The sequence below is a fragment of the Ornithorhynchus anatinus genome, chromosome 1, assembly GCF_004115215.2.
Source record: "Ornithorhynchus anatinus isolate Pmale09 chromosome 1, mOrnAna1.pri.v4, whole genome shotgun sequence".
Lineage (NCBI taxonomy): Eukaryota > Metazoa > Chordata > Mammalia > Monotremata > Ornithorhynchidae > Ornithorhynchus > Ornithorhynchus anatinus.
In genome coordinates this window covers 37,046,390-37,064,802 of record NC_041728.1, presented here as the reverse complement: position 1 = coordinate 37,064,802, position 18,413 = coordinate 37,046,390, and the positions used below count along the sequence as shown (strand labels likewise).

Sequence of the window (18,413 nt, the reverse complement as noted above, 5' to 3'; positions counted from 1 at the left end):
TGATTACCTCGTATCTTCCCCAGTGCTTAGAACATGCTTGGCACATAATAAGTGCTTAACAAATACTACCATTATCATTATTATTATGGTGACTATAAGTAGGCTGGCCCTTTGAGCCCAGTGATTTCTGCCCTCAGTTTCGGACTGTCACCAAGGACCACTACCAGATCCTATTATTCTTATGGAATTTGTTAAGCATTTACTACGTGTCTGACACTAAGTGCTGGGGTAGATACCAGATAATCAGGTTGGACAGAGTCCAGTCCTAATCCCCATTTTATAGATGAGGGAACTGAGGCCCAGGGAAAGTGAAGTGACTTGCCCAAGGTCACTCGACAGATGAATGGCGGAGTCGGGATTAGAACCTAGGTCCTTCTGACTCCCAGGCCCGAGCTCTATCCACTAGGCCATGCTGCTTCTTTTGTAATAAAACTCTAATGGTCACTCATTTCTCCTTGCCTCGGGCAGAAAGTCCTGACCATTGGCTTCAAAGCAGTCAATCAGCTGTTTCTCCCTCCTACTCATCCACTCTCTCCTCACACCACACCTCAGCTTGAGCTCTTCATTCCTCTTAGGCTAATTCACTGTGGCTCATTCTCATTTCTCCTGAAGCTGATCTCTTGCTCAAACCTTCCCCCTGCTTGGACCTCTTTCTCCCTTCATGAATCCAACAGACCCAGAGAAATTGTGCTCTGTACTAAGAGCTTGGAAGAGTATTTTCGTTACCCTATTTATTTTGTTAATGAATTGTACATCGCCTTGATTCTATTTAGTTGCCATTGTTTTTACGAGATGTTCTTCCCCTTGACGCTGTTTAGTGCCATTGTTCTTGTCTGTCCGTCTCCCCCGATTAGACTGTAAGCCCGTCAAACGGCAGGGACTGTCTCTATCTGTTGCCGACTTGTTCATCCCAAGCGCTTAGTACAGTGCTCTGCACATAGTAAGCGCTCAATAAATACTATTGAATGAATGAATGAAAGAGTACAGTATAACAGAGTTTGTAAACACATTCCTTGCCCCTATCTTCAAAGCGCCGCACATGGGTCTAGGAATCAGAAGGACCTGGGTTCTAATCCCGACTCTGCCACATGTCTGTTGTGTGACCTTCAGCAAGTTGCTTCAGTTCTCTGGGCCTCACTAACCTCATCTGGAAAATGGGGATTAAGAATGTGAGCCCTATGTGGGACAGGGACTTTGTCCAACCCTATTTCCTCATATCTACAACAGTGCTTAGTTCAGTGCTTGGCACATAGCAAGTGTGAAGCAGCATGGCCTAGTGGCAAGAACCCGTGTTTGGGAGTCAGAGGATGTAGATTCTAATCCCGGCTCCACCACTTGTCTGCTATGTGTCCTTGGGGAAGTCACTTCACTTCTCTGTGCTTCAGTTCCCTCTGTAAAATGGGGACTAAGACTTGAGCCCCACGTGGGACAGCTTGATTACCTTGAATCTACAGTGCTTAGAACAGTGCTTCTGTAAGCACTTTAACAAATACCATTATTACTATTATTATTATTAAGTGCTTAACAAATACCACAGTTATTATTATTATTACATCACATATCATCTAGGAGGTGCCATCACTTATTTCTAATTAATTTTCTCCATGAATTCCCCCAAGTCCCATCCCAGCACTTTTGTCCCACTTAAATACAGAAGCATTTAAATAAAGACATCTCTGTTGCTGAATTGTACATTCCAAACGCTTAGTACAGTGCTCGGCACATAGTAAGAGCTCAATAAATACTATTGAATGAATGAATAAATGAATAAAGAGCAGTTCTCTGTCCTAGCGGAGAGAGCCCGGCCCTGGGAGTCAGAAGGCTCTGGGTTTAAATCCTGGGCTCTGCCACTCTTCTGCTGTGTGATTGTGGGCAAGATACTTTTAAATTCTCCGGGCCTCAGTTACCTCATCTGTAAAATGGGGATCAAGACTGTGAGCCCCATGTAGGTCAGGGACTATGTCCAACCTGACGAGCTGTGTCCAACCCCAACACTCACCTGGCACATAGTAAGCGCTTACAAATGCCATATACAAAAACGTACTCATAACTTCCCCCGATTTGCTGGTGTCCACCCCAGCACTTAGTACAGTGCCTTGCACATAGTAAGCACTTAACAAATGACACAATTATAATTATGATAAATATGTTATCTACTTTATTACTTCCTCCTCTTGCAATGTACTCCTCGAGAGGAAGAGTACTGTATACTAATTTGTTGTGCTCTCCCAATCTTAGTAGCTTCAAATACGTGCTTAATAAATGGTATTGATTGCTTGACTTAGGGGGGGTAGCATCCTCGAGAAGCAGACTGTCAGGATAAATATCCTCTGTCTTGAACTTTCAAACGACTAGAGATTGTGAGCCAGGAGCCCGATCAATCAAATCGTATTTTATTTGAGCGCTTACTGTGTACAGAGCACTGTACTGAGATCTCGGGAGAGTACAATACAACAGAGTTGGCAAACACATTCCCTGTCCACAAGGGGTTTACAGTGTAGAGGGGGAGACGGACATTAATAGATATAAATAAATGACGGATACGAACCCAAGTGCTGTGGGGTTGAGGGAGGAGTAAATAAAGACTGCAAATCCAAGTGATGCAGCTGAGAGTGGGAGAAGAGGAAATGAGAGCCTAGTCAGGGAAGGTTTCTTGGTGGAGATGTACCTTTAATAAAGCTTTTCAGGGATCTAGAAGCCTGGATCCTGTTCTCAAATTCACCGTTGCCTTGATGAATCAACTCACTGTACCTTCTTCCTTCTTGGCGGGAGGGAGTATAATAGTGATTTCCTTTCTCTTCCCAGAGCGTTTAGAGAGGATGACTGAAATAATCCCGATGACTGAGATAATCCCTCTAAAGCATCTTTTTTTTTTTTTTTTTGCTCCTTCGGAGAAAGAAGATCTTTTCATCCAAGACAAACATTCAGAAACTGTCTCCCTGAAATTAAAATCCAAAGCAATTGTATGTTTGTCAGAAGAGCTAAGAGGAACGAAGCCCAAACATTCTAGTATTCAAGCAAGATGCTTCTTTGCCATTGTCTTGGGATTCTTCCCCCCGTGTCTTTGCACTCTAGCACTATCTCTGTGACCCCGTGTTACAGAGAGAGCGCATGATGGATGGGCGGATGGATGGATGGATGTGAGGGAGGATGGATGTGAGGGAGGATGGATGTGCCTTGTCTGGGTGTTTTACCACAATTTCCCCTGGGGCAGTCCAATGGCAGAGCACACAGTCCCAAAAGATGGTATCTCTTGCAAACGTGACAGCAAGCAGACAGCTCTCTCTCTCTCCCTCTCCTCTGCCTCTCTTTCTCCGGCTCTCTCTCTCTTTCTCTGTTTCTCTTTTTCTTTCTTTTTTGCTTTCTCTCACCCTCCTTCCCTCCCATCCCTCTCTTCCTCCTTTCCCTCCCTCTCTTTCCCTTTCTTCCCTCTCTTTCCCCCAAGAAGAGCTGCCTTAATTTGGTTTTCATTTGGCATATTTTATTACCATCCTTAAATGACTTCCAGAATCTCCAGCTCTCCAACCCTGAGGCGAAAGCCAGGGGAAGGAGAGTCAGCAGAGCTGAGATGCTAGGGGCTCGTGATGCTCATGGCTTCCACTTTGAAAATGACAGAGGATTTAATTGCTCTCTGGGCTGCTGTCGTTCGTTCAGGACCAGCCTGCCACATGCTGTTAATGAACTTCATGGCTCCATTCATCTGGTGGGTTGGTGTTAGTGTTTGGGAATTAGGTAGCTTCTTGAATCACCCTGCAAAATTAAAGTAGCCCCAACTGAGGAGAAGCAGTGTGGCCTAGTGGATAGAACTCGGGCTGGGGGTCAGAAGGACCGAGGTTCTAATCCAGGCTCCTCCACTTGTCTGCTGGGTGACCTTGGGAAAGTCACTTCACTTCTCTGTCCCTCATTTTCCTCATCTTTAGAATGGGGGTGAAGAATTTGAGGCCCATATGTGACAGGGACTGTGTCCAACCTAATAATAATAATAATGATAATTGCAGTATTTGTTAAGTGCTTACTATGTGCCAGGTACTGTCACAGTGCTTAATAAAGCACTGGGGTGGATATGAGCAAATCAGATTGAGTAGCTTGTATTTTTCCCAGCGCTTAGTACAGTGCCTGGCACATGGTAATGCTTAAGAAATATAATTCAAAAATTTTTTAAAAAAGGAGCGGGGATCATAAGGGGAATGTTGGATAAGCCTCATCCTTCACCCAGGGATAAGACACTTGAAAAGTCTGTTTGCCATATTGCACTTAACTGGTTTAGAATACCACCACCACCACCCTTTTTTTTTTTTGGTAAAAAATGAAGAAAAAGCGGGGCGGGTGGGGAGAGTAGTGGTGGTATGTAGGGATTAATGAAACTTGGTATGGCTCAGCTTGAATTTGTCTGAGAGGTGTTTTTTTTACTTCGGAAAGCGGCTGCTTTGGTTTACACAATAGCTGCCTCTGGTGGGAATGGATCTTTCTGGATGCAGGCTGACAAGTCTCTCTCTTCCCCCATTAAAGCTGCTTTGGCCCTGGACAGGGAAATGGAGTCCTGTTTTAAAAATGAAGCAACAACAACAAAAAAGGCAAACTGATTAAAACTCCTTTTAATTTTAATCTCTTCTTTCTCCTTAAAGTGCCTCAAAGAGTTTGGCATCACCAAATTTACTCTTGGTTGGAAATCAAATATTTTAAGCAGAGAAGCAGCATGACCTAGTGGATTGAGCCTGGGCCTGGGAGTCAGAAGGACTGGGGTTCTCACCCTGGTTCTGCCACTTTTCTGCTACGTGACCTTGGGAAGGTCATTTTACTTCCTCTGGGCTTCAATTTCCTCATGTGAATAAAAGGGATTAATACTGTACGCCCCATATTGGACATGGACTGTGTCCATCCTGATTAGCTTGTATCTCCGCCAGTGCTTATTACAGTACCTGGAACATAGTAAGCGTTTAACAAATACCAATTAGGTGAAAATTATCAATTTGTCTTTTGACAGAGGAGCATGTAAATGGGCAAACAGCAACTTTTAGGGTTCATTTCCTCCATGTAAATCCCTTAACTGGGGTTTGTAGGATGTAGTTCTCATCCTTGTTGCCTTTATTTTCTTCTTAGACCTGATATAATAATAATAATAATAATAATAATAATGTTGGTATTTGTTAAGCGCTTACTATGTGCCGAGCACTGTTCTAAGCGCTGGGGTAGACATAGGGGAATTAGGTTGTCCCATGTGGGGCTCACAGTCTTAATCCCCATTTTACAGATGAGGGAACTGAGGCACAGAGAAGTGAAGTGACTTGCCCACAGTCACACAGCCAACAAGTGGCAGAGCTGGGATTCGAACTCATGAGCCTTGACTCCAAAGCCCATGCTCTTTCCACTGAAACATATCTTCTCTGATATGTTCATATAACAGACACGTTCCCTGCCCACAATGAGCTTATAGTCTAGAGGGGGAGTTGGACATTAATATAAAAAAATAAATTTCAGATATGGACATAAATGCTGCAGGGTTGGGAGTGGGATGAATGAAGGGAGCAAGTCAGGGTGATGCAGAAGAGAGTGGAAAGCAAAGAAAAGAGGGCTTAGTCAGGGAAGGCCTCTTGGAGGAGATGTGGCTTCAATAAGCCTTTGAAAGTGGGGACAGTAATTGTCTGTTGAATATGAAGTGGGAGGGCGTTCCAGGCCAGAGGGAGGACATGGGCGAGAGGTCAGCGGCGAGATAGACGAGATCAAGGTACAGTGAGAAGGTTAACATTAAAGGGGCGAAGTGAATGGGCTGGAGTGGAGTAGCAGAGTAGTGAGGTGAGGTAACTGAGGGCTTTAAAGCCAATGGTGAGGAGTTTCTGTTTGATGCAGAGGTGGATGGGCAACCAATGGAGGTTCTTGACGAGTGGGGAAACATGAACTGAACGTTTCTGTAGAAAAATGATCTGGGCAGCAGAGTGAAGTGTGAACTGGAATGGGGAGAAACAGGAGGCTGGGAAGTCAGCATAAGGCCGACACAGTAATCAAGGCGGAATAGGATCCGTGCTTGTATTTACATGATAGAAGTTTGGATGGAGAGGAAAGGGTAGATTTTACCTTCCCTGACTAAACCTTCATTTCCTCTTCTCCCACTCTCTTCTGCTTCACCCTTGTACTTGGATTTGCTCCTTTTATTCCCCCTTATTCACCTCAGCACCATAGCACTTATATTCATATCCATCATTTATTTCTTTATATTAATGTCTTTCTCCCCTCTAGACTGCAAACTCCTTGTTCCCAGGGATTGTGTCTACCATCTTTGTTCTATTGTCCTCTCCCAAGTGCTTAGTCCAGTGCTCTTGGTAAGCGTTCAATAAATTTGATTGATTAGTCAAGTGATTCATTGAAAGTGTGAGTCAAAGTCTCCTCTGGTTGCAGGTAATAATAATTTTATTTGTTAAGTGCTTACTATATGCCAAGCGCTGTTCTAAGCCCTGGGTTGGATCCAAGCAAATTGGGTTGGACACAGTCCCTGTCCCGCAAGAGGCTCACATTCTTAATCCCCATTTTACAGATGAGGGAACTGAAGCCCAGAGAAGTGAAGTGACTTGTCCAAGGCCACACAGCCATTAAGTGGCAGAGCCACGTTTAGACCGCATGACCTTTCGACACTGCAAGGACCTTCCCTCATGACTCCTTCCCCCTTTGGATGGAGAAAACTTTGTTTTGCAGGATAAGATCCTCTATTTCCCTATGAGAATGAGATTCAGGCGTAGCTGGTCGGCTCTTCTCCCTGTACCCTTTGTTCATTCATTCATTCAGTGGTATTTATTGAGCACTTACTGTGTGCAGAGCACCATACTGAGCACTTGGGAGAGGAAATTAGAAGACCAAACAGACATGTTCCCGGCCCACAATGAGCTAACTCCTTCCACCACCCCTGGCCACTTATCGGCTTTGGACTTCTGCGTTCTTCTCGTTTGGCAGAAAAGGAGGTGCCGCTGAAGAAAGATGGGTTCACGTCGGAAAGTACCACCCTAGAAGCCTTGCTCCGTGGTGAAGGGGTCGAGAAGAAAGTGGACGCGAAAGAGGAGGATAGCATCCAGGAGATACAGGTTGGGCCTTGGGGGAGGTGGCAGGATTTCTCTGCGTGGGAGAGATGTGCCTTCAACATAAGTGGGGTGGAGCTGGGAGGGTGGATGAATCAAGGGAGCAAGTCATGGTGAGACAGAAGGGAGTGGGAGAAAGGGAAAGGAGGGCTTAGTCAGGGAAGGCCTCTTGGAGGAGATGTGCCTTCAATAAGACATTGAAGGTGGGGAGAGTCATTTTCTGATATGAAGAGAGAGGGTGTTCCAGGCCAGAGGCAGGAAGGATTACCTTCATTCATTCATTTATTCATTCATTCAATCATATTTATCACTGTGTGCAGACCACTGTATGAAGCACATGGGAGAGGACAGTAGAACAATAAACATTCCTTGCCCATGTTGAGCTTACTTTCTAGAGGGGGAGACAGGCATGAATAGAAATAAATAAATGACAGCTAGGGACATAAGTGCTGTGGGGCTGGAAGGGGAGATGAATAAAGGGAGCAAGTCAGGGTGATGTGGAAGAGAGTCGGAGAAGGGGAAAAGGGGGCTTAGTCAGGGAAGGCCTCTTGGAGGAGATGGGCCTTCAATCAGGCACTGTACTAAGATCTGGGGTAATTACGAGATAATCAGGTTGGACGTAGACCCCGTCCCATAAAGGGCTCACAGTCTCCCCATTTTACAGATGAGGGAAGTGAGGCACAGAGAAGTTTTTTTAAGGTATTTCTTAAGCGCTTACTCTGTGCCAGACACTGTTCTAGGCACTGGGGTAGATACAGGGTAATTGTGTTGGACACAGTCCCTGTCCCACATGGGGCTCCCAGTCTTAATCCCCATTTTACAGAAGAGGGAACAGCAGACAGACAAGTGGAGTGACTTGCCCAAGGTCTCACAGCAGACAAGCAGTGGAGCTGGGATTAGAACCCAGATCCATCTGACTCCCAGGCCCATGCTCTATCCACAAGGCCACACTGCTTTGTTGAGCAGGACTGGTTTCCATTCAACCATGGCAAGGCCAAGCCAGCGCATGAGGTAGAACCTGAGACCCACATCCCTTACTCGTACCCCTCACATCCCGAAAGAAAAGTACAGGCCTAGCGGGTTAGTTACACTGTCCACATCGAACCAAATAAGTAATGCACACGTGAACTTTTCAAAGCATACCCTTTATCCTTTTAAAAACACTGATAGTAAACCGAGGTGGACATGGGGAAGGAAATCACCATTTTAACATGGCCTAGTGGATAGAGCATAGGTCTGAGAATCAGAAGTGTGACCTTGGGCAAGTCACATAACTTCTCTGTGCCTCAGTTCCCTCATCTGTAAAATGAGGATTAAGACTGTGAGCTCTATGTGGGACAGGGACTGTACCCAATCCGATTATCTTGTAACTACCCAGTGCTTAGAGCAGTGCCTGGCACATAGTAAGCACGTAACAAATACCAAGATTATTATTATTTAAAATGTGTGTTTTCATTTCCTAACAAGATCTGAGGATGGAAGAGTAGGTTTTTAGGGAAAAGAAGACCAGGTGTAAACTATCTCTACCATCATCAGAATTGATTGAAAGCTTTCTGAATTGCAGATCTCTCTACAGGGTTCTTGGAGCATGGAAAAACACCATCCCTAGCCTCTTAAAGCCAAATGACTCTGACTATCCATCCACCTTCCTTCCTTTCTCACCCAGTAGGAGGCTTGTCCACAATGAAGCTGTAGACACAGGCTTTCATAGTTGGGAGATAAAGCAGGGTGTCTGTTATATTGTTCTTTTGTTCTCCCCCAAGCGCTTAGTACAGTGCTCTGCACACAGTAAGTGCTATACTATTAACTGACTGCCTGACTGATTGAACAAATGAATGCTGAACTAAAGAGCAAGAAGGTATTATAAACGTTAACGAAAGACAAGTAAGCGATTAGTTAAGTAACAAAGAGACTAGATTGATATGTACTAAAAGGTTGAGAAGGGGGCTTGAACAGAAAGGTAGGGGGATTTCCCTCAGGACTTCCCTTTTTAGCTCCAAATCCAGAACATTAGTCAGTCAATCAATCAATGGCATTTATTGAGTGCTTTATTGAGCAGTAAGCATCCAATAAATACAATTAAATGAACAGTAATAATAATAATAATTTTGGTATTTGTTTAATGCTTACTATGTGCCAAGCACTGTATTCATTCATTCACTCTGTTGAATTCATTAAGTGCTTACTTTGTGCAGAGCACTGTATTAAGCCCATGGGAGAGTCTAATACAACAATAAACAGACACATTCCCCGCCCACAACAAGCTTACCGTCTAGAGGACTAAGCACTGAGGCGGATACAAGCATATCGGGTTAGATGCAGTCCCTGTCCCATGTGGGGTTCACAGTCTCAATCCCCATTTTACAGATGAGGGAACTGAGGCACGGAGAAGTGAAGTGACTTGTCCAAGGTCAAACAGCCAACAAGTGGAGGAACAGGGATTAGAACCCATGACCTTCTGACTCTAAGGATGTGCTCTATTCACTACACCATGCTGCTTCTCCATTACACTAGTCATATAGACCACTTAGGGTTATAAAATGACACTAGATATATGAATGATAAATATATCGTTCATATTATGCTTGTTTTAATCAAAGAGGACTGTGGAATGGTGGAGAAAGAAGAGAAATTTTACTTTTAGATTTCTCAGAACACAACTTCAAGAAGAATGAAGAGGGAATAATTCAAAGTGTTTAGAAAAAAAAGTTCTATGCCCTGACACAAGTGTTTAATCAATTGTATTGGACTCTCCCAAATGCTTAGTACAGTGCTTTGCACACAGTAATTCCTCCATAAATGCCACTGATTGATGGACTGTTGGAGAGAGGGCAACTTGGTATTGCTAAAAACAAATGGAGCCAGCAGAGGTGCTGAGCTCAGAACTGTTCCATTTGGTCCCTCGCCTTCTACTATTTTCATTTTCGAAAGAGCATTCACGGTTATTGTCTCGTTTTTCCCTTCTTCCCATTTCTGTCATCCCCTTGTTCCCTCTTCCTCCCCAAACTGTCCCTTTCTTCCTTCTCCGACTGTAGAGGGTTTTGGAAAACGATGAAAACATCGAAGAAGGGAACGAAGAGGAGGATTTAGAAGAAGACACGCCCAAACGAAAGAACAGGACTAGAGGACGAGTAAGTGAAGAGTTCATTCATTCATTCATTCATTCAATCGTATTTATTGAGCACTTACAGTGTGCAAAGCACTGTACTAAGTGCTCTGGAGAGTGCAATACAATAACAGATGCATTCCCTGCCCACAAAGAGTTCACAGTCTACAGTGGGTGTCAAGGAAAGATCGGGGATGGAGAAAACCAAGGTGGAAATTCCAGACCTGATCCTGCCCTCTTGGCAAATGTCATAAGAAAAGCAGTGTTTTGAGATGCACATTTAGAAGAAGTTATGGCCTAATGGAAAGCTCCTGGGCCTAGGAGTCAGAAGGACCTGGGTTCATTCATTCATTTATTCAGTCATATTTATTGAGCACTTACTGTCTGCAGAGCACTGTACTAAGCTCTTGGGAAGTACCATTCAGCAACAAATAGAGACAATCCCTGCCCACAATGGGCTCACAGTCTAGAAGAGGGGAGGTAGACATCAAAACAAGTAAACGGTCATCGGTAGCATCATTATAAATAAATAGAGTTATAGATATATATATATACATAATTAATAAATATAAATAGAATTATAAATATATATATATGTATATATAATATATATACAAGTGTTGTGGGGCGGGGAGGCGGGTAGAGCAAAGAGAGCGAGTCGGGGCAATAGGGAGGGGAAGGGGAGCAGAGGAAAAAGGAAGCTTAGTCTGGGAAGGCCTCCTGGAGGAGGTGAGCCATCAGTAGGGCTTTGAAGGGCAGAAGTTCGATTATTTGGCAGATTTGAGGAGGGAGGGCATTCTAGGCCAGAGGTAGGATGTGGGCCAGGGGTCGATGGTGGGACAGGCGAGGACGAGGCACAGTGAGAAGGTTAGTACCAGAGGAGCGGAGTGTGTGGGCTGGGATGTAGAAGGAGAGAAGGGAGGTGAGGTAAGAAAAGACAAGGTGATGGAGAGCTAGCTACGGAGGTAGATAGGCAACCACTGGAGATTTTTGAGGAGGGGGGGTAACATGCCCAAAACGTTTCTGTAGAAAGATAATCTGGGCAGCAGAGTGAATTATAGACTGAAGTGGGGAGAGACAAGAGTTTGGGAGATCAGAAAGGAGGCTGATGCAGTAATCCAGTTGGGATACGATGAGTGACTGTACTAATGTGGTAACGGTTTGGATGGAGAGGAAAGGGCAGATGTTGTGAAGGTGAGACCGGCAGCTTTGGGGACAGATTGGATGTGTGGGGTGAATGAAAGATTGGATTCAAGGATGACACCAAGGTTGCGGGCTTATGAGATAGGCATATGGTGCCATCCACAGAGACGGGAAAGTCAGGGAGAGGACAGGGTTTGGGAGGGAAGAAAAGGAGTTCAGTCTTGGACATGTTGAGTTTTAGTTGGTGGGAGGACATCCAGGTGGAGACATTTTGAAGGCAGGAGAAGATGCGAGCCTGGAGGGAGGGAGGGAAGGAGGGAGGGAGAAGAGGGGAGGAGATGTAGATTTGGGTATCATCTGCGTAGAGTTGATAATTGAAGCGGTAGGAGCAAATGAGTCCACAAGGGATTGAGTATAGATGGAGAACAGAAAGGGACCGTGAACTGACCCTTGAGGAACCCTTACAGTTAGGGGCTGGGAGTAGGAGGAGGAGCCAGGGAAGGAGACTGAGAATGAATGGCCAGAGAGATGAGAGAACCAGGAGAGGACCGAATCCGTGAAGCCAAGGTTGGATAACGTGTTGAGAACAAGGGGATGGTCAACAGTGTTAAACGTGGCTGAGAGGTCAAGGAGGATTAGGATAGAGTAGGAGTCATTGTATGTTGCAAGAAGGAGGTCATTGGTGACACTTGACCTTTGACCTTTGAGAGGGCGGTTTCAGTGAAGTGAAGGGGACAGAAGCCAGATTGGAGGGGGTCCAGGAGAGAGTTGAAGGAGAGGAATTTGAGGCAGCGAGTGTAGACGACTGGCTCCAGGAGTTTGGAAAGGAAGGCTAGGAATGATAATAATAATAATAATAATAATAATAATAATAATAATAATGTTGGTATTTGTTAAGCGCTTACTATGTGCAGAGCACTGTTTTAAATGCTGGGGTAGACACAGGGGATAGTCCTTCTACGATCAGTCTCCATCTCAGACAGGAGCAGTAGGGCAGAAAGGAACAAGACGCTTCAGGAGTCAGACAGTCGTATTTATTGAGTGCTTACCTTGCGCAGAACACTTTACTACCACTTGGGAGAGTGCAATACAACAATAAACAGGCACATTGCCTGCCCGCAATGAGCTTACAGTCAATGGGGGGAGGCAGACATTAACGTAAATCAACAAATTATGGATACGTACATAAGTGCTGTGGGGATGCGGGCGGGGGTGGAGGTGAATAAAGGCAGCAAGTCAGAGTGATGCAAAAGGAAGTAGGAAAAGAGGAAATGAGGGCTGAGTCAGGGAAGGCCTCTTGGAGGAGATGGTCAATAAGTCTTTGAAGACGGGGAGAGTATGGTCTGTCGGATATGAGGAGCAAGGGCGTTCCAGGCCAGAAGAGGGATGTGGGAGAGAGGTCGGTGGCAAGATAGATGAGATCGAGCTACAGTGAGAGGAGAGGAGCAAAGTGCGAGGGCTGGGTTGGAGTAGGAGAGTAGTGAGGTAAGGTAGGAGGGGGGCGAGGTTATTGACTACATTAAAGCCGAGGAGTTCTGTTTGATGAGGGTGATGAGGATGAATGAACCCTCCTTTGGATTAGTTCACTCCAGCACCACCAATCTATTCACATTGGAGAGAGAAAGACGGAGGCTTCATTGTTTTTGTTTGTGTCAGGCTGGTGGATTTCCGCACTGTGGCTTGGGAAGGGGGGGATTCGACCCTGATCATAGCAGGGCTGAGTTCACAGGGTGCTCTCAGTGTAGTGTTCTGCCAGTGCAATACAGCTGGGCCTCAGCTGGCTGGAAAGATCTGTGGTAGTTTATACTAAGAAGAATTATTATTATGGTATTTCTTAAGCACCTCCTATGTGCCAGGCACTGGGGTGGATACAAGCAAATTGAGGTGGACACAGTCCCTATCCCATGTGGGGCTCACAGTCTCAATCCCCATTTTACAGATGAGGGAATAGAGGCCCAGAGAAGTGAAGTGACTTGCCCAAGGTCGCACAGCAAACAAGTGGTGGTGCTGGGATAAGAACCCCTGACCTTCTGACTTGCTGGCAGGAATCCAAGGTCATGAAAATGAGAGTCCAAATCCATGCACAATACATCACCCCTCCCTCCCCCACTGTTGGAAGCGGAAACTGATCGATCAATCAATCAGTGGTATTTATTGAGTGCCTTCTATGTGCAGAGCACTGTGCTAAGCGCTTGGGACGGTACAATATAACAGAATTGGTAGACTCTTGCCCAGCCCCATATGGAGCTTATGGTCAATTAATCAATCAGTAGAATCAATCAATCAATGGTTTTTAATGAGTGCTTACTATGTGCAGAGCACTCTACTGAGTGCTTTGGAGAGTACAATACAGCAATAAAGAGAGACAGTCCCTGCCCACAACAAGCTCACAGTCCAGAGGAAGGGAGATAGACATCAGTACCAATAAATAGAATTACAGATATATGCATATCTGGGGTGTGGAAGGGGGAAGAGCAAAGGGAGCAAGTCAGGGTGATGCAGAAGAGAGAGGGAGATGAGGAAAAGTGGGGCTTCGTCTGGGAAGGCCTCTTGGAGGAGATGTGCTTTTAGTAAGGTTTTGAAGTGGAAGAGAGTGATTGGCGGGTTTGAGGAGGGAGGGAGATCCAGGCCAGAGGTAGGATGTGGGTCAGGGGTTGGCGGTGATACAGGTGACATCGAGACACAGTGAGAAGGTTAGCACCAGAGGAGCGAAGTGTGCGGGCTGGGTTGGAGTAGAGAGAAGGGAGGTGAGGTAAGAGGAGGTAAGGAGATGGAGAGCTTTAAAGCCAATGGTGAGGAGTTTTTGTTTGATACACAGGTAGATAGGCAACCACTGGAGATTTTTGAGAAGGGGAGTTATCGTTTCTGTAGAAAGATAATCTGGGCAGCAGAATGACCTATGGACTGGAGTGGGGAGAGGGAAGAAGTTGGGAGATCAGAAAGGAGGCTGATGCAGTAATCTAGATGGGATAGGATGAGTGACTGTATTTACGTGGTCCTTCTGACTTCCAGGCCTGTGCTTTATCCATTAAGCCACACTACTTCTCGATTCATTTTTTGGATTTATCAAGTTTTTTTAATGGTATTTGTTAAGCACTTACTCTGTGACAGGCGCTGTACTGAGCGCTGGGGTAGTAATAATAATAATTATGGGATTTGTTAAGCATTTACTATATGTCAGGCACTGTATTAAGCGCTGGGGTGGATACAAGCAAATTGGGCTGGGCATAGTTCCTCTGCCACGTGGTGCTCACAGTCTCGATCCCCATTTTACAGATGAGGTAACTAAGGTCCAGAGAAGTGAAGTGACTTGCCCAAAGTCACACAGCAGACAAGTGGTTGAGCTGGGATTTAAACCCATGACCTTCTGATTCCCAGACCCGTGCTCTATCCACTATGCCATGCTGCTTCTAAACATAAGTTAATCATGTTGGACACAGTCCCTGTCTTACATGAGGATCACAATTTAAACCCCATTTTACAGACAAGGTTCAGAAAAGTGAAGTGACTTCCCCCAGGTCAAACAGCATACAAGTGTTGTTGTTGTTGCTGTTAATGGTATTTGTTAAGTGTTTATGCCAGGTACCATACTGAGCTCTGGCGTAGATACAAGTTAATCAGGTTGGACACAGTCCCTGTCTCACATGGGACTCACAGTCTTAATCCCCATTTTACAGATGAAGTAAGCGAGGCCTAGGAAAGTGAAAGTGGCTTGCCCAAGGTCACACAGCAGATAAGTGGTGAAGCTGGGATTAGAACCCAGGTCCTTCTGACTCCCAGGCCCATGTTCTATCAACTAGGCCATGTTGCTTCTCACCTTTTCCTCGCTCATTCTGCTTTTCCCATCAGATCCCTTCCCAAGAATCGGGTGCCCTTGGCTGGCTATGGTTGGTAATAATAATGTTGGTATTTGTTAAGCGCTTACTATGTGCCGAGCACCGTTCTAAGCGCTGGGGTAGACACGGGGGAATCAGGTTGTCCCACGTGGGGCTCACAGTCTTCATCCCCATTTTACAGATGAGGTAACTGAGGCACCGAGAAGTGAAGTGACTTGCCCACAGTCACCCAGCTGACAAGTGGCCGAGCCGGGATTCGAACCCATGACCTCTGACTCCAAAGCCCGTGCTCTTTCCACTGAGCCACGCTGCTCCTCTACTGTCACTGTTCTTCACCTGCTTCGTTCCCATGCTCTCAGACTGCTGCAACAGTACTCCTATGTTCCATGGTTTCCTGGGCCGCATCCCAGAAGAAGCAACATGGCATAGTGAGAAGCAGCGTGGCCTAGTGGAAAGAACCCAGGCCTGGGATTTAGAGGTCCTAGTCTGCCAATTTTTTGCTGTGTAACCTTCAGCAAGTCGCTTCTCTTCTCTGTGCCTCAGTTCTCTCGTTCTCTTTCCTGCTTAGACTGTTTCCAGCATAATTTATTTGCATCCCTTCAAAGCATTCTCCTCTGGTTCTCTGCTCCCCTCCCATGCTTCCCCATCCCCACTCCCCAGGATTCACCATTTTGTCCACAGCTGTTCCAAGGATTTGTACCCAGAGAAGAAGCAGCGTGGCCTAGTGGAGAGAGCCTGGGGTCCTGGGTTCTAGTCCTGACTCTGCCACTTGTCAGCTATGTGACCTTGGGGAAGTCACTTCACTTCTCTGGGCCTCAGTGGCCTCATCTGTAAAATGGGGATTAAGATTATGAATCCCCTATGGGACATGGACTGTGTCTAACCTGAGTAGCTTGTATCTCCCCTAGAGCTGAAAACAGTGCCTGGAGCATAGTAAGTGCTTAACAAGTACCAAAATCACTACCATTGTCATCACTTTCCTGTGTGACCTTGGACAACTCACTTAACTAACTTTGCTTTTCTGGGCCTTAATTCCCCCACCTGTAAAATGGGAATGAATAATAATAATATTGATAAGCACTTACTATGTGCCAGACAGTGTACTAAGCAGTGGGGTAGATGCAAGGTAATGGGGTTGAATGCAGTCCCTATAATAATAATAATAATGTTGATATTTGTTAAGCGCTTACTATGTGCCGAGCACTGTTCTAAGCACTGGGGTAGATATAAGGTCATCAGGTTGTCTCACGTGGGGCTCACAGCCTTAATCCCCATTTTACAGATGAGGTAACTGAGGCCCAGAGAAGTTAAATGACTTGCCCAAGGTCACACAGCAGACAAGTGGTAGAGCTGGGATTAGAACCCATGAGCTCTGACTCCTAGGCCCATGCTCTTTCCACTAAGCCATGCTGCTTCCTTATCCCACATTGAGCTCACAGTCTCAATCCCCGTTTTCCAGATGAGTTACCTGAGACCCAGAGAAGTGAAGTGACTTGCCCGAAGTCACACAGCAGACAAGTGGCAAAGTTGGGATTAGAACCCAGGTCCTTCTGACTCCCAGGTCCCTGCTCTATCCACTAAAGCCATGCTGCTTCTCAGACCATGTCCATCCTGATTATCTTGTATCTTCAGTGCTCAGAAAAGTGTTTGGCACAGAGTGAGCGCTTAACAAATAGCATTAAAAAAAAAGGCAGCACGGGGCTACAGTTAGTAGGGTTCACAGGTGCTGGTTTGGCCTTGGGTTTTGTTGGGGTCAGTTACAGCCTGTTTTTCACTCAGCCCTCCCCTGAGTCTAAACCTGAGGAATTGGGATAAGGGGAGCTGTCAGAAAAAGAGAGGGAGATCTTTATATATGTGCTAGAGGAAAACAAGTGGACAAGGAACAATGGACACGATAAAAGGAGCGCGATTCTGATGCTTTTTTTTTTGTTTGTTATTTTTGTTTTTTTGTCTTTATGGTATCTGTTAAGTACCTACTACATTTCAATAATAATAAAAACAGTTGTGGAGTTTGTTAAGCACCGTGTTTCCGGCACTGTTCTAAGTGCTGGGGAAGATACAAGCTGGTCAGGTGGGCCACAGTCCCGTTCCCACATGGGGCTCACATTCATTCATTCATTCATTCATTCATTCAATCATATTTATTGAGCGCTTACTGTGTGCAGAGCACTGTACTAAGCACTTGGAATGTACAGTTCAGCTGATGAGACAGCTGAGGCCCAGAGAAGTGAAGCCATGTGCCCAAGGTCACACAGCAGATGAGTGACGGAGTCGGGATTAATAAGAACAATAATTATAACTGCAGTATTTCTGAAGTGCTTACTATGTATCAGGCACTGTTATAAGAGTTGGGGAAGATACAAGCTAATTGTGTTGGACCCAATTCTTGTCCCACATGGGGCTTGCAGTCTTAACCCCTATTTTACAGATGAGGAAACTGAGGCCTAGGAAGCGACTTACCCAAGGTCACTCAGCAGACAAGTGGCAGAGCTGGAATTAGAACCCCAATCTTTCTGACTCCCAGGCCCGTGCTCTTTCCACTAGACCTAACTGCTTCTCCTGTGGATAAAAAATACTTGGAACAGTCAAGGCTGCGAGGAGAGTATTGTATTCTGGGGTGTGTGGAAAAGGAAGCATGGGATGGGAGCAGGGAACCGAGGAGTGGGTTTTGATGGGATGTTGTTTGTAGCTCTGCCTCGCTCAGAGGAATTGAGCTTGGTTTTCTCCTCACCAAAAATCATGTTTTTTTTTGTTTCATGGTATTTGTTAGGCACTTACTATGTGCTAGGCATTGTTCTAAGACCTGGGGTAGATACAGAGTAATCAGATTGGACACAGTCCATGTCCCAAATAGGGCTTGCAGTCTTAATTCCCATTTTACAGATGAGAGAACGAGGCCCAGAGAAGTGAAGTGACTTGCCCAAGGTCACACAGCAGACAAGTGTCAGAGTTGGGATGAGAACCCCAGTCCTTCTGACTCCCAGTCCTGCGCTCTATCCACTAGATCATGTTGCTTCTCAACAAATACCGTAAAACAAACTGTTCTATTGTACTCTCTCAAGTACTTACTGTAGTGCTCTGTAGAGAGTAAACACTCAGTAAATAGGATTGATTGATTGATCGAGTCCCTGTTAGGGTAGGAAAAGCCATTTAGCTCATCCTTGTTGATTGTTAAACAGGGATTAAGAAAAAATTTTTATGGTATTGTGCCAAAACACTGTTCTAAGCACTGGGTAGATACAAGATAATTAGATCATTCACCAT

General features: G+C 45.4%; 1 protein-coding gene across 3 annotated transcripts in view; it reads left to right on the top strand.

The window, feature by feature from the left end:
• DPF3 (double PHD fingers 3) overlaps window positions 1-18,413 on the top strand; it is a 305,729-nt gene that overhangs the window by 159,767 nt on the left and 127,549 nt on the right. For all 3 annotated transcript variants that reach the window (XR_003762040.2, XR_003762038.2, XM_029072157.2), the window contains exons 4-5: window positions 6,943-7,070; window positions 10,100-10,195. Coding sequence is in view for 1 of the 3 variants with exons in the window: in XM_029072157.2 (XP_028927990.1) it covers window positions 6,943-7,070; window positions 10,100-10,195 (224 nt within the window). In the remaining 2 variants the exon portion in view is untranslated. The remainder of the gene's footprint in view (window positions 1-6,942; window positions 7,071-10,099; window positions 10,196-18,413) is intronic.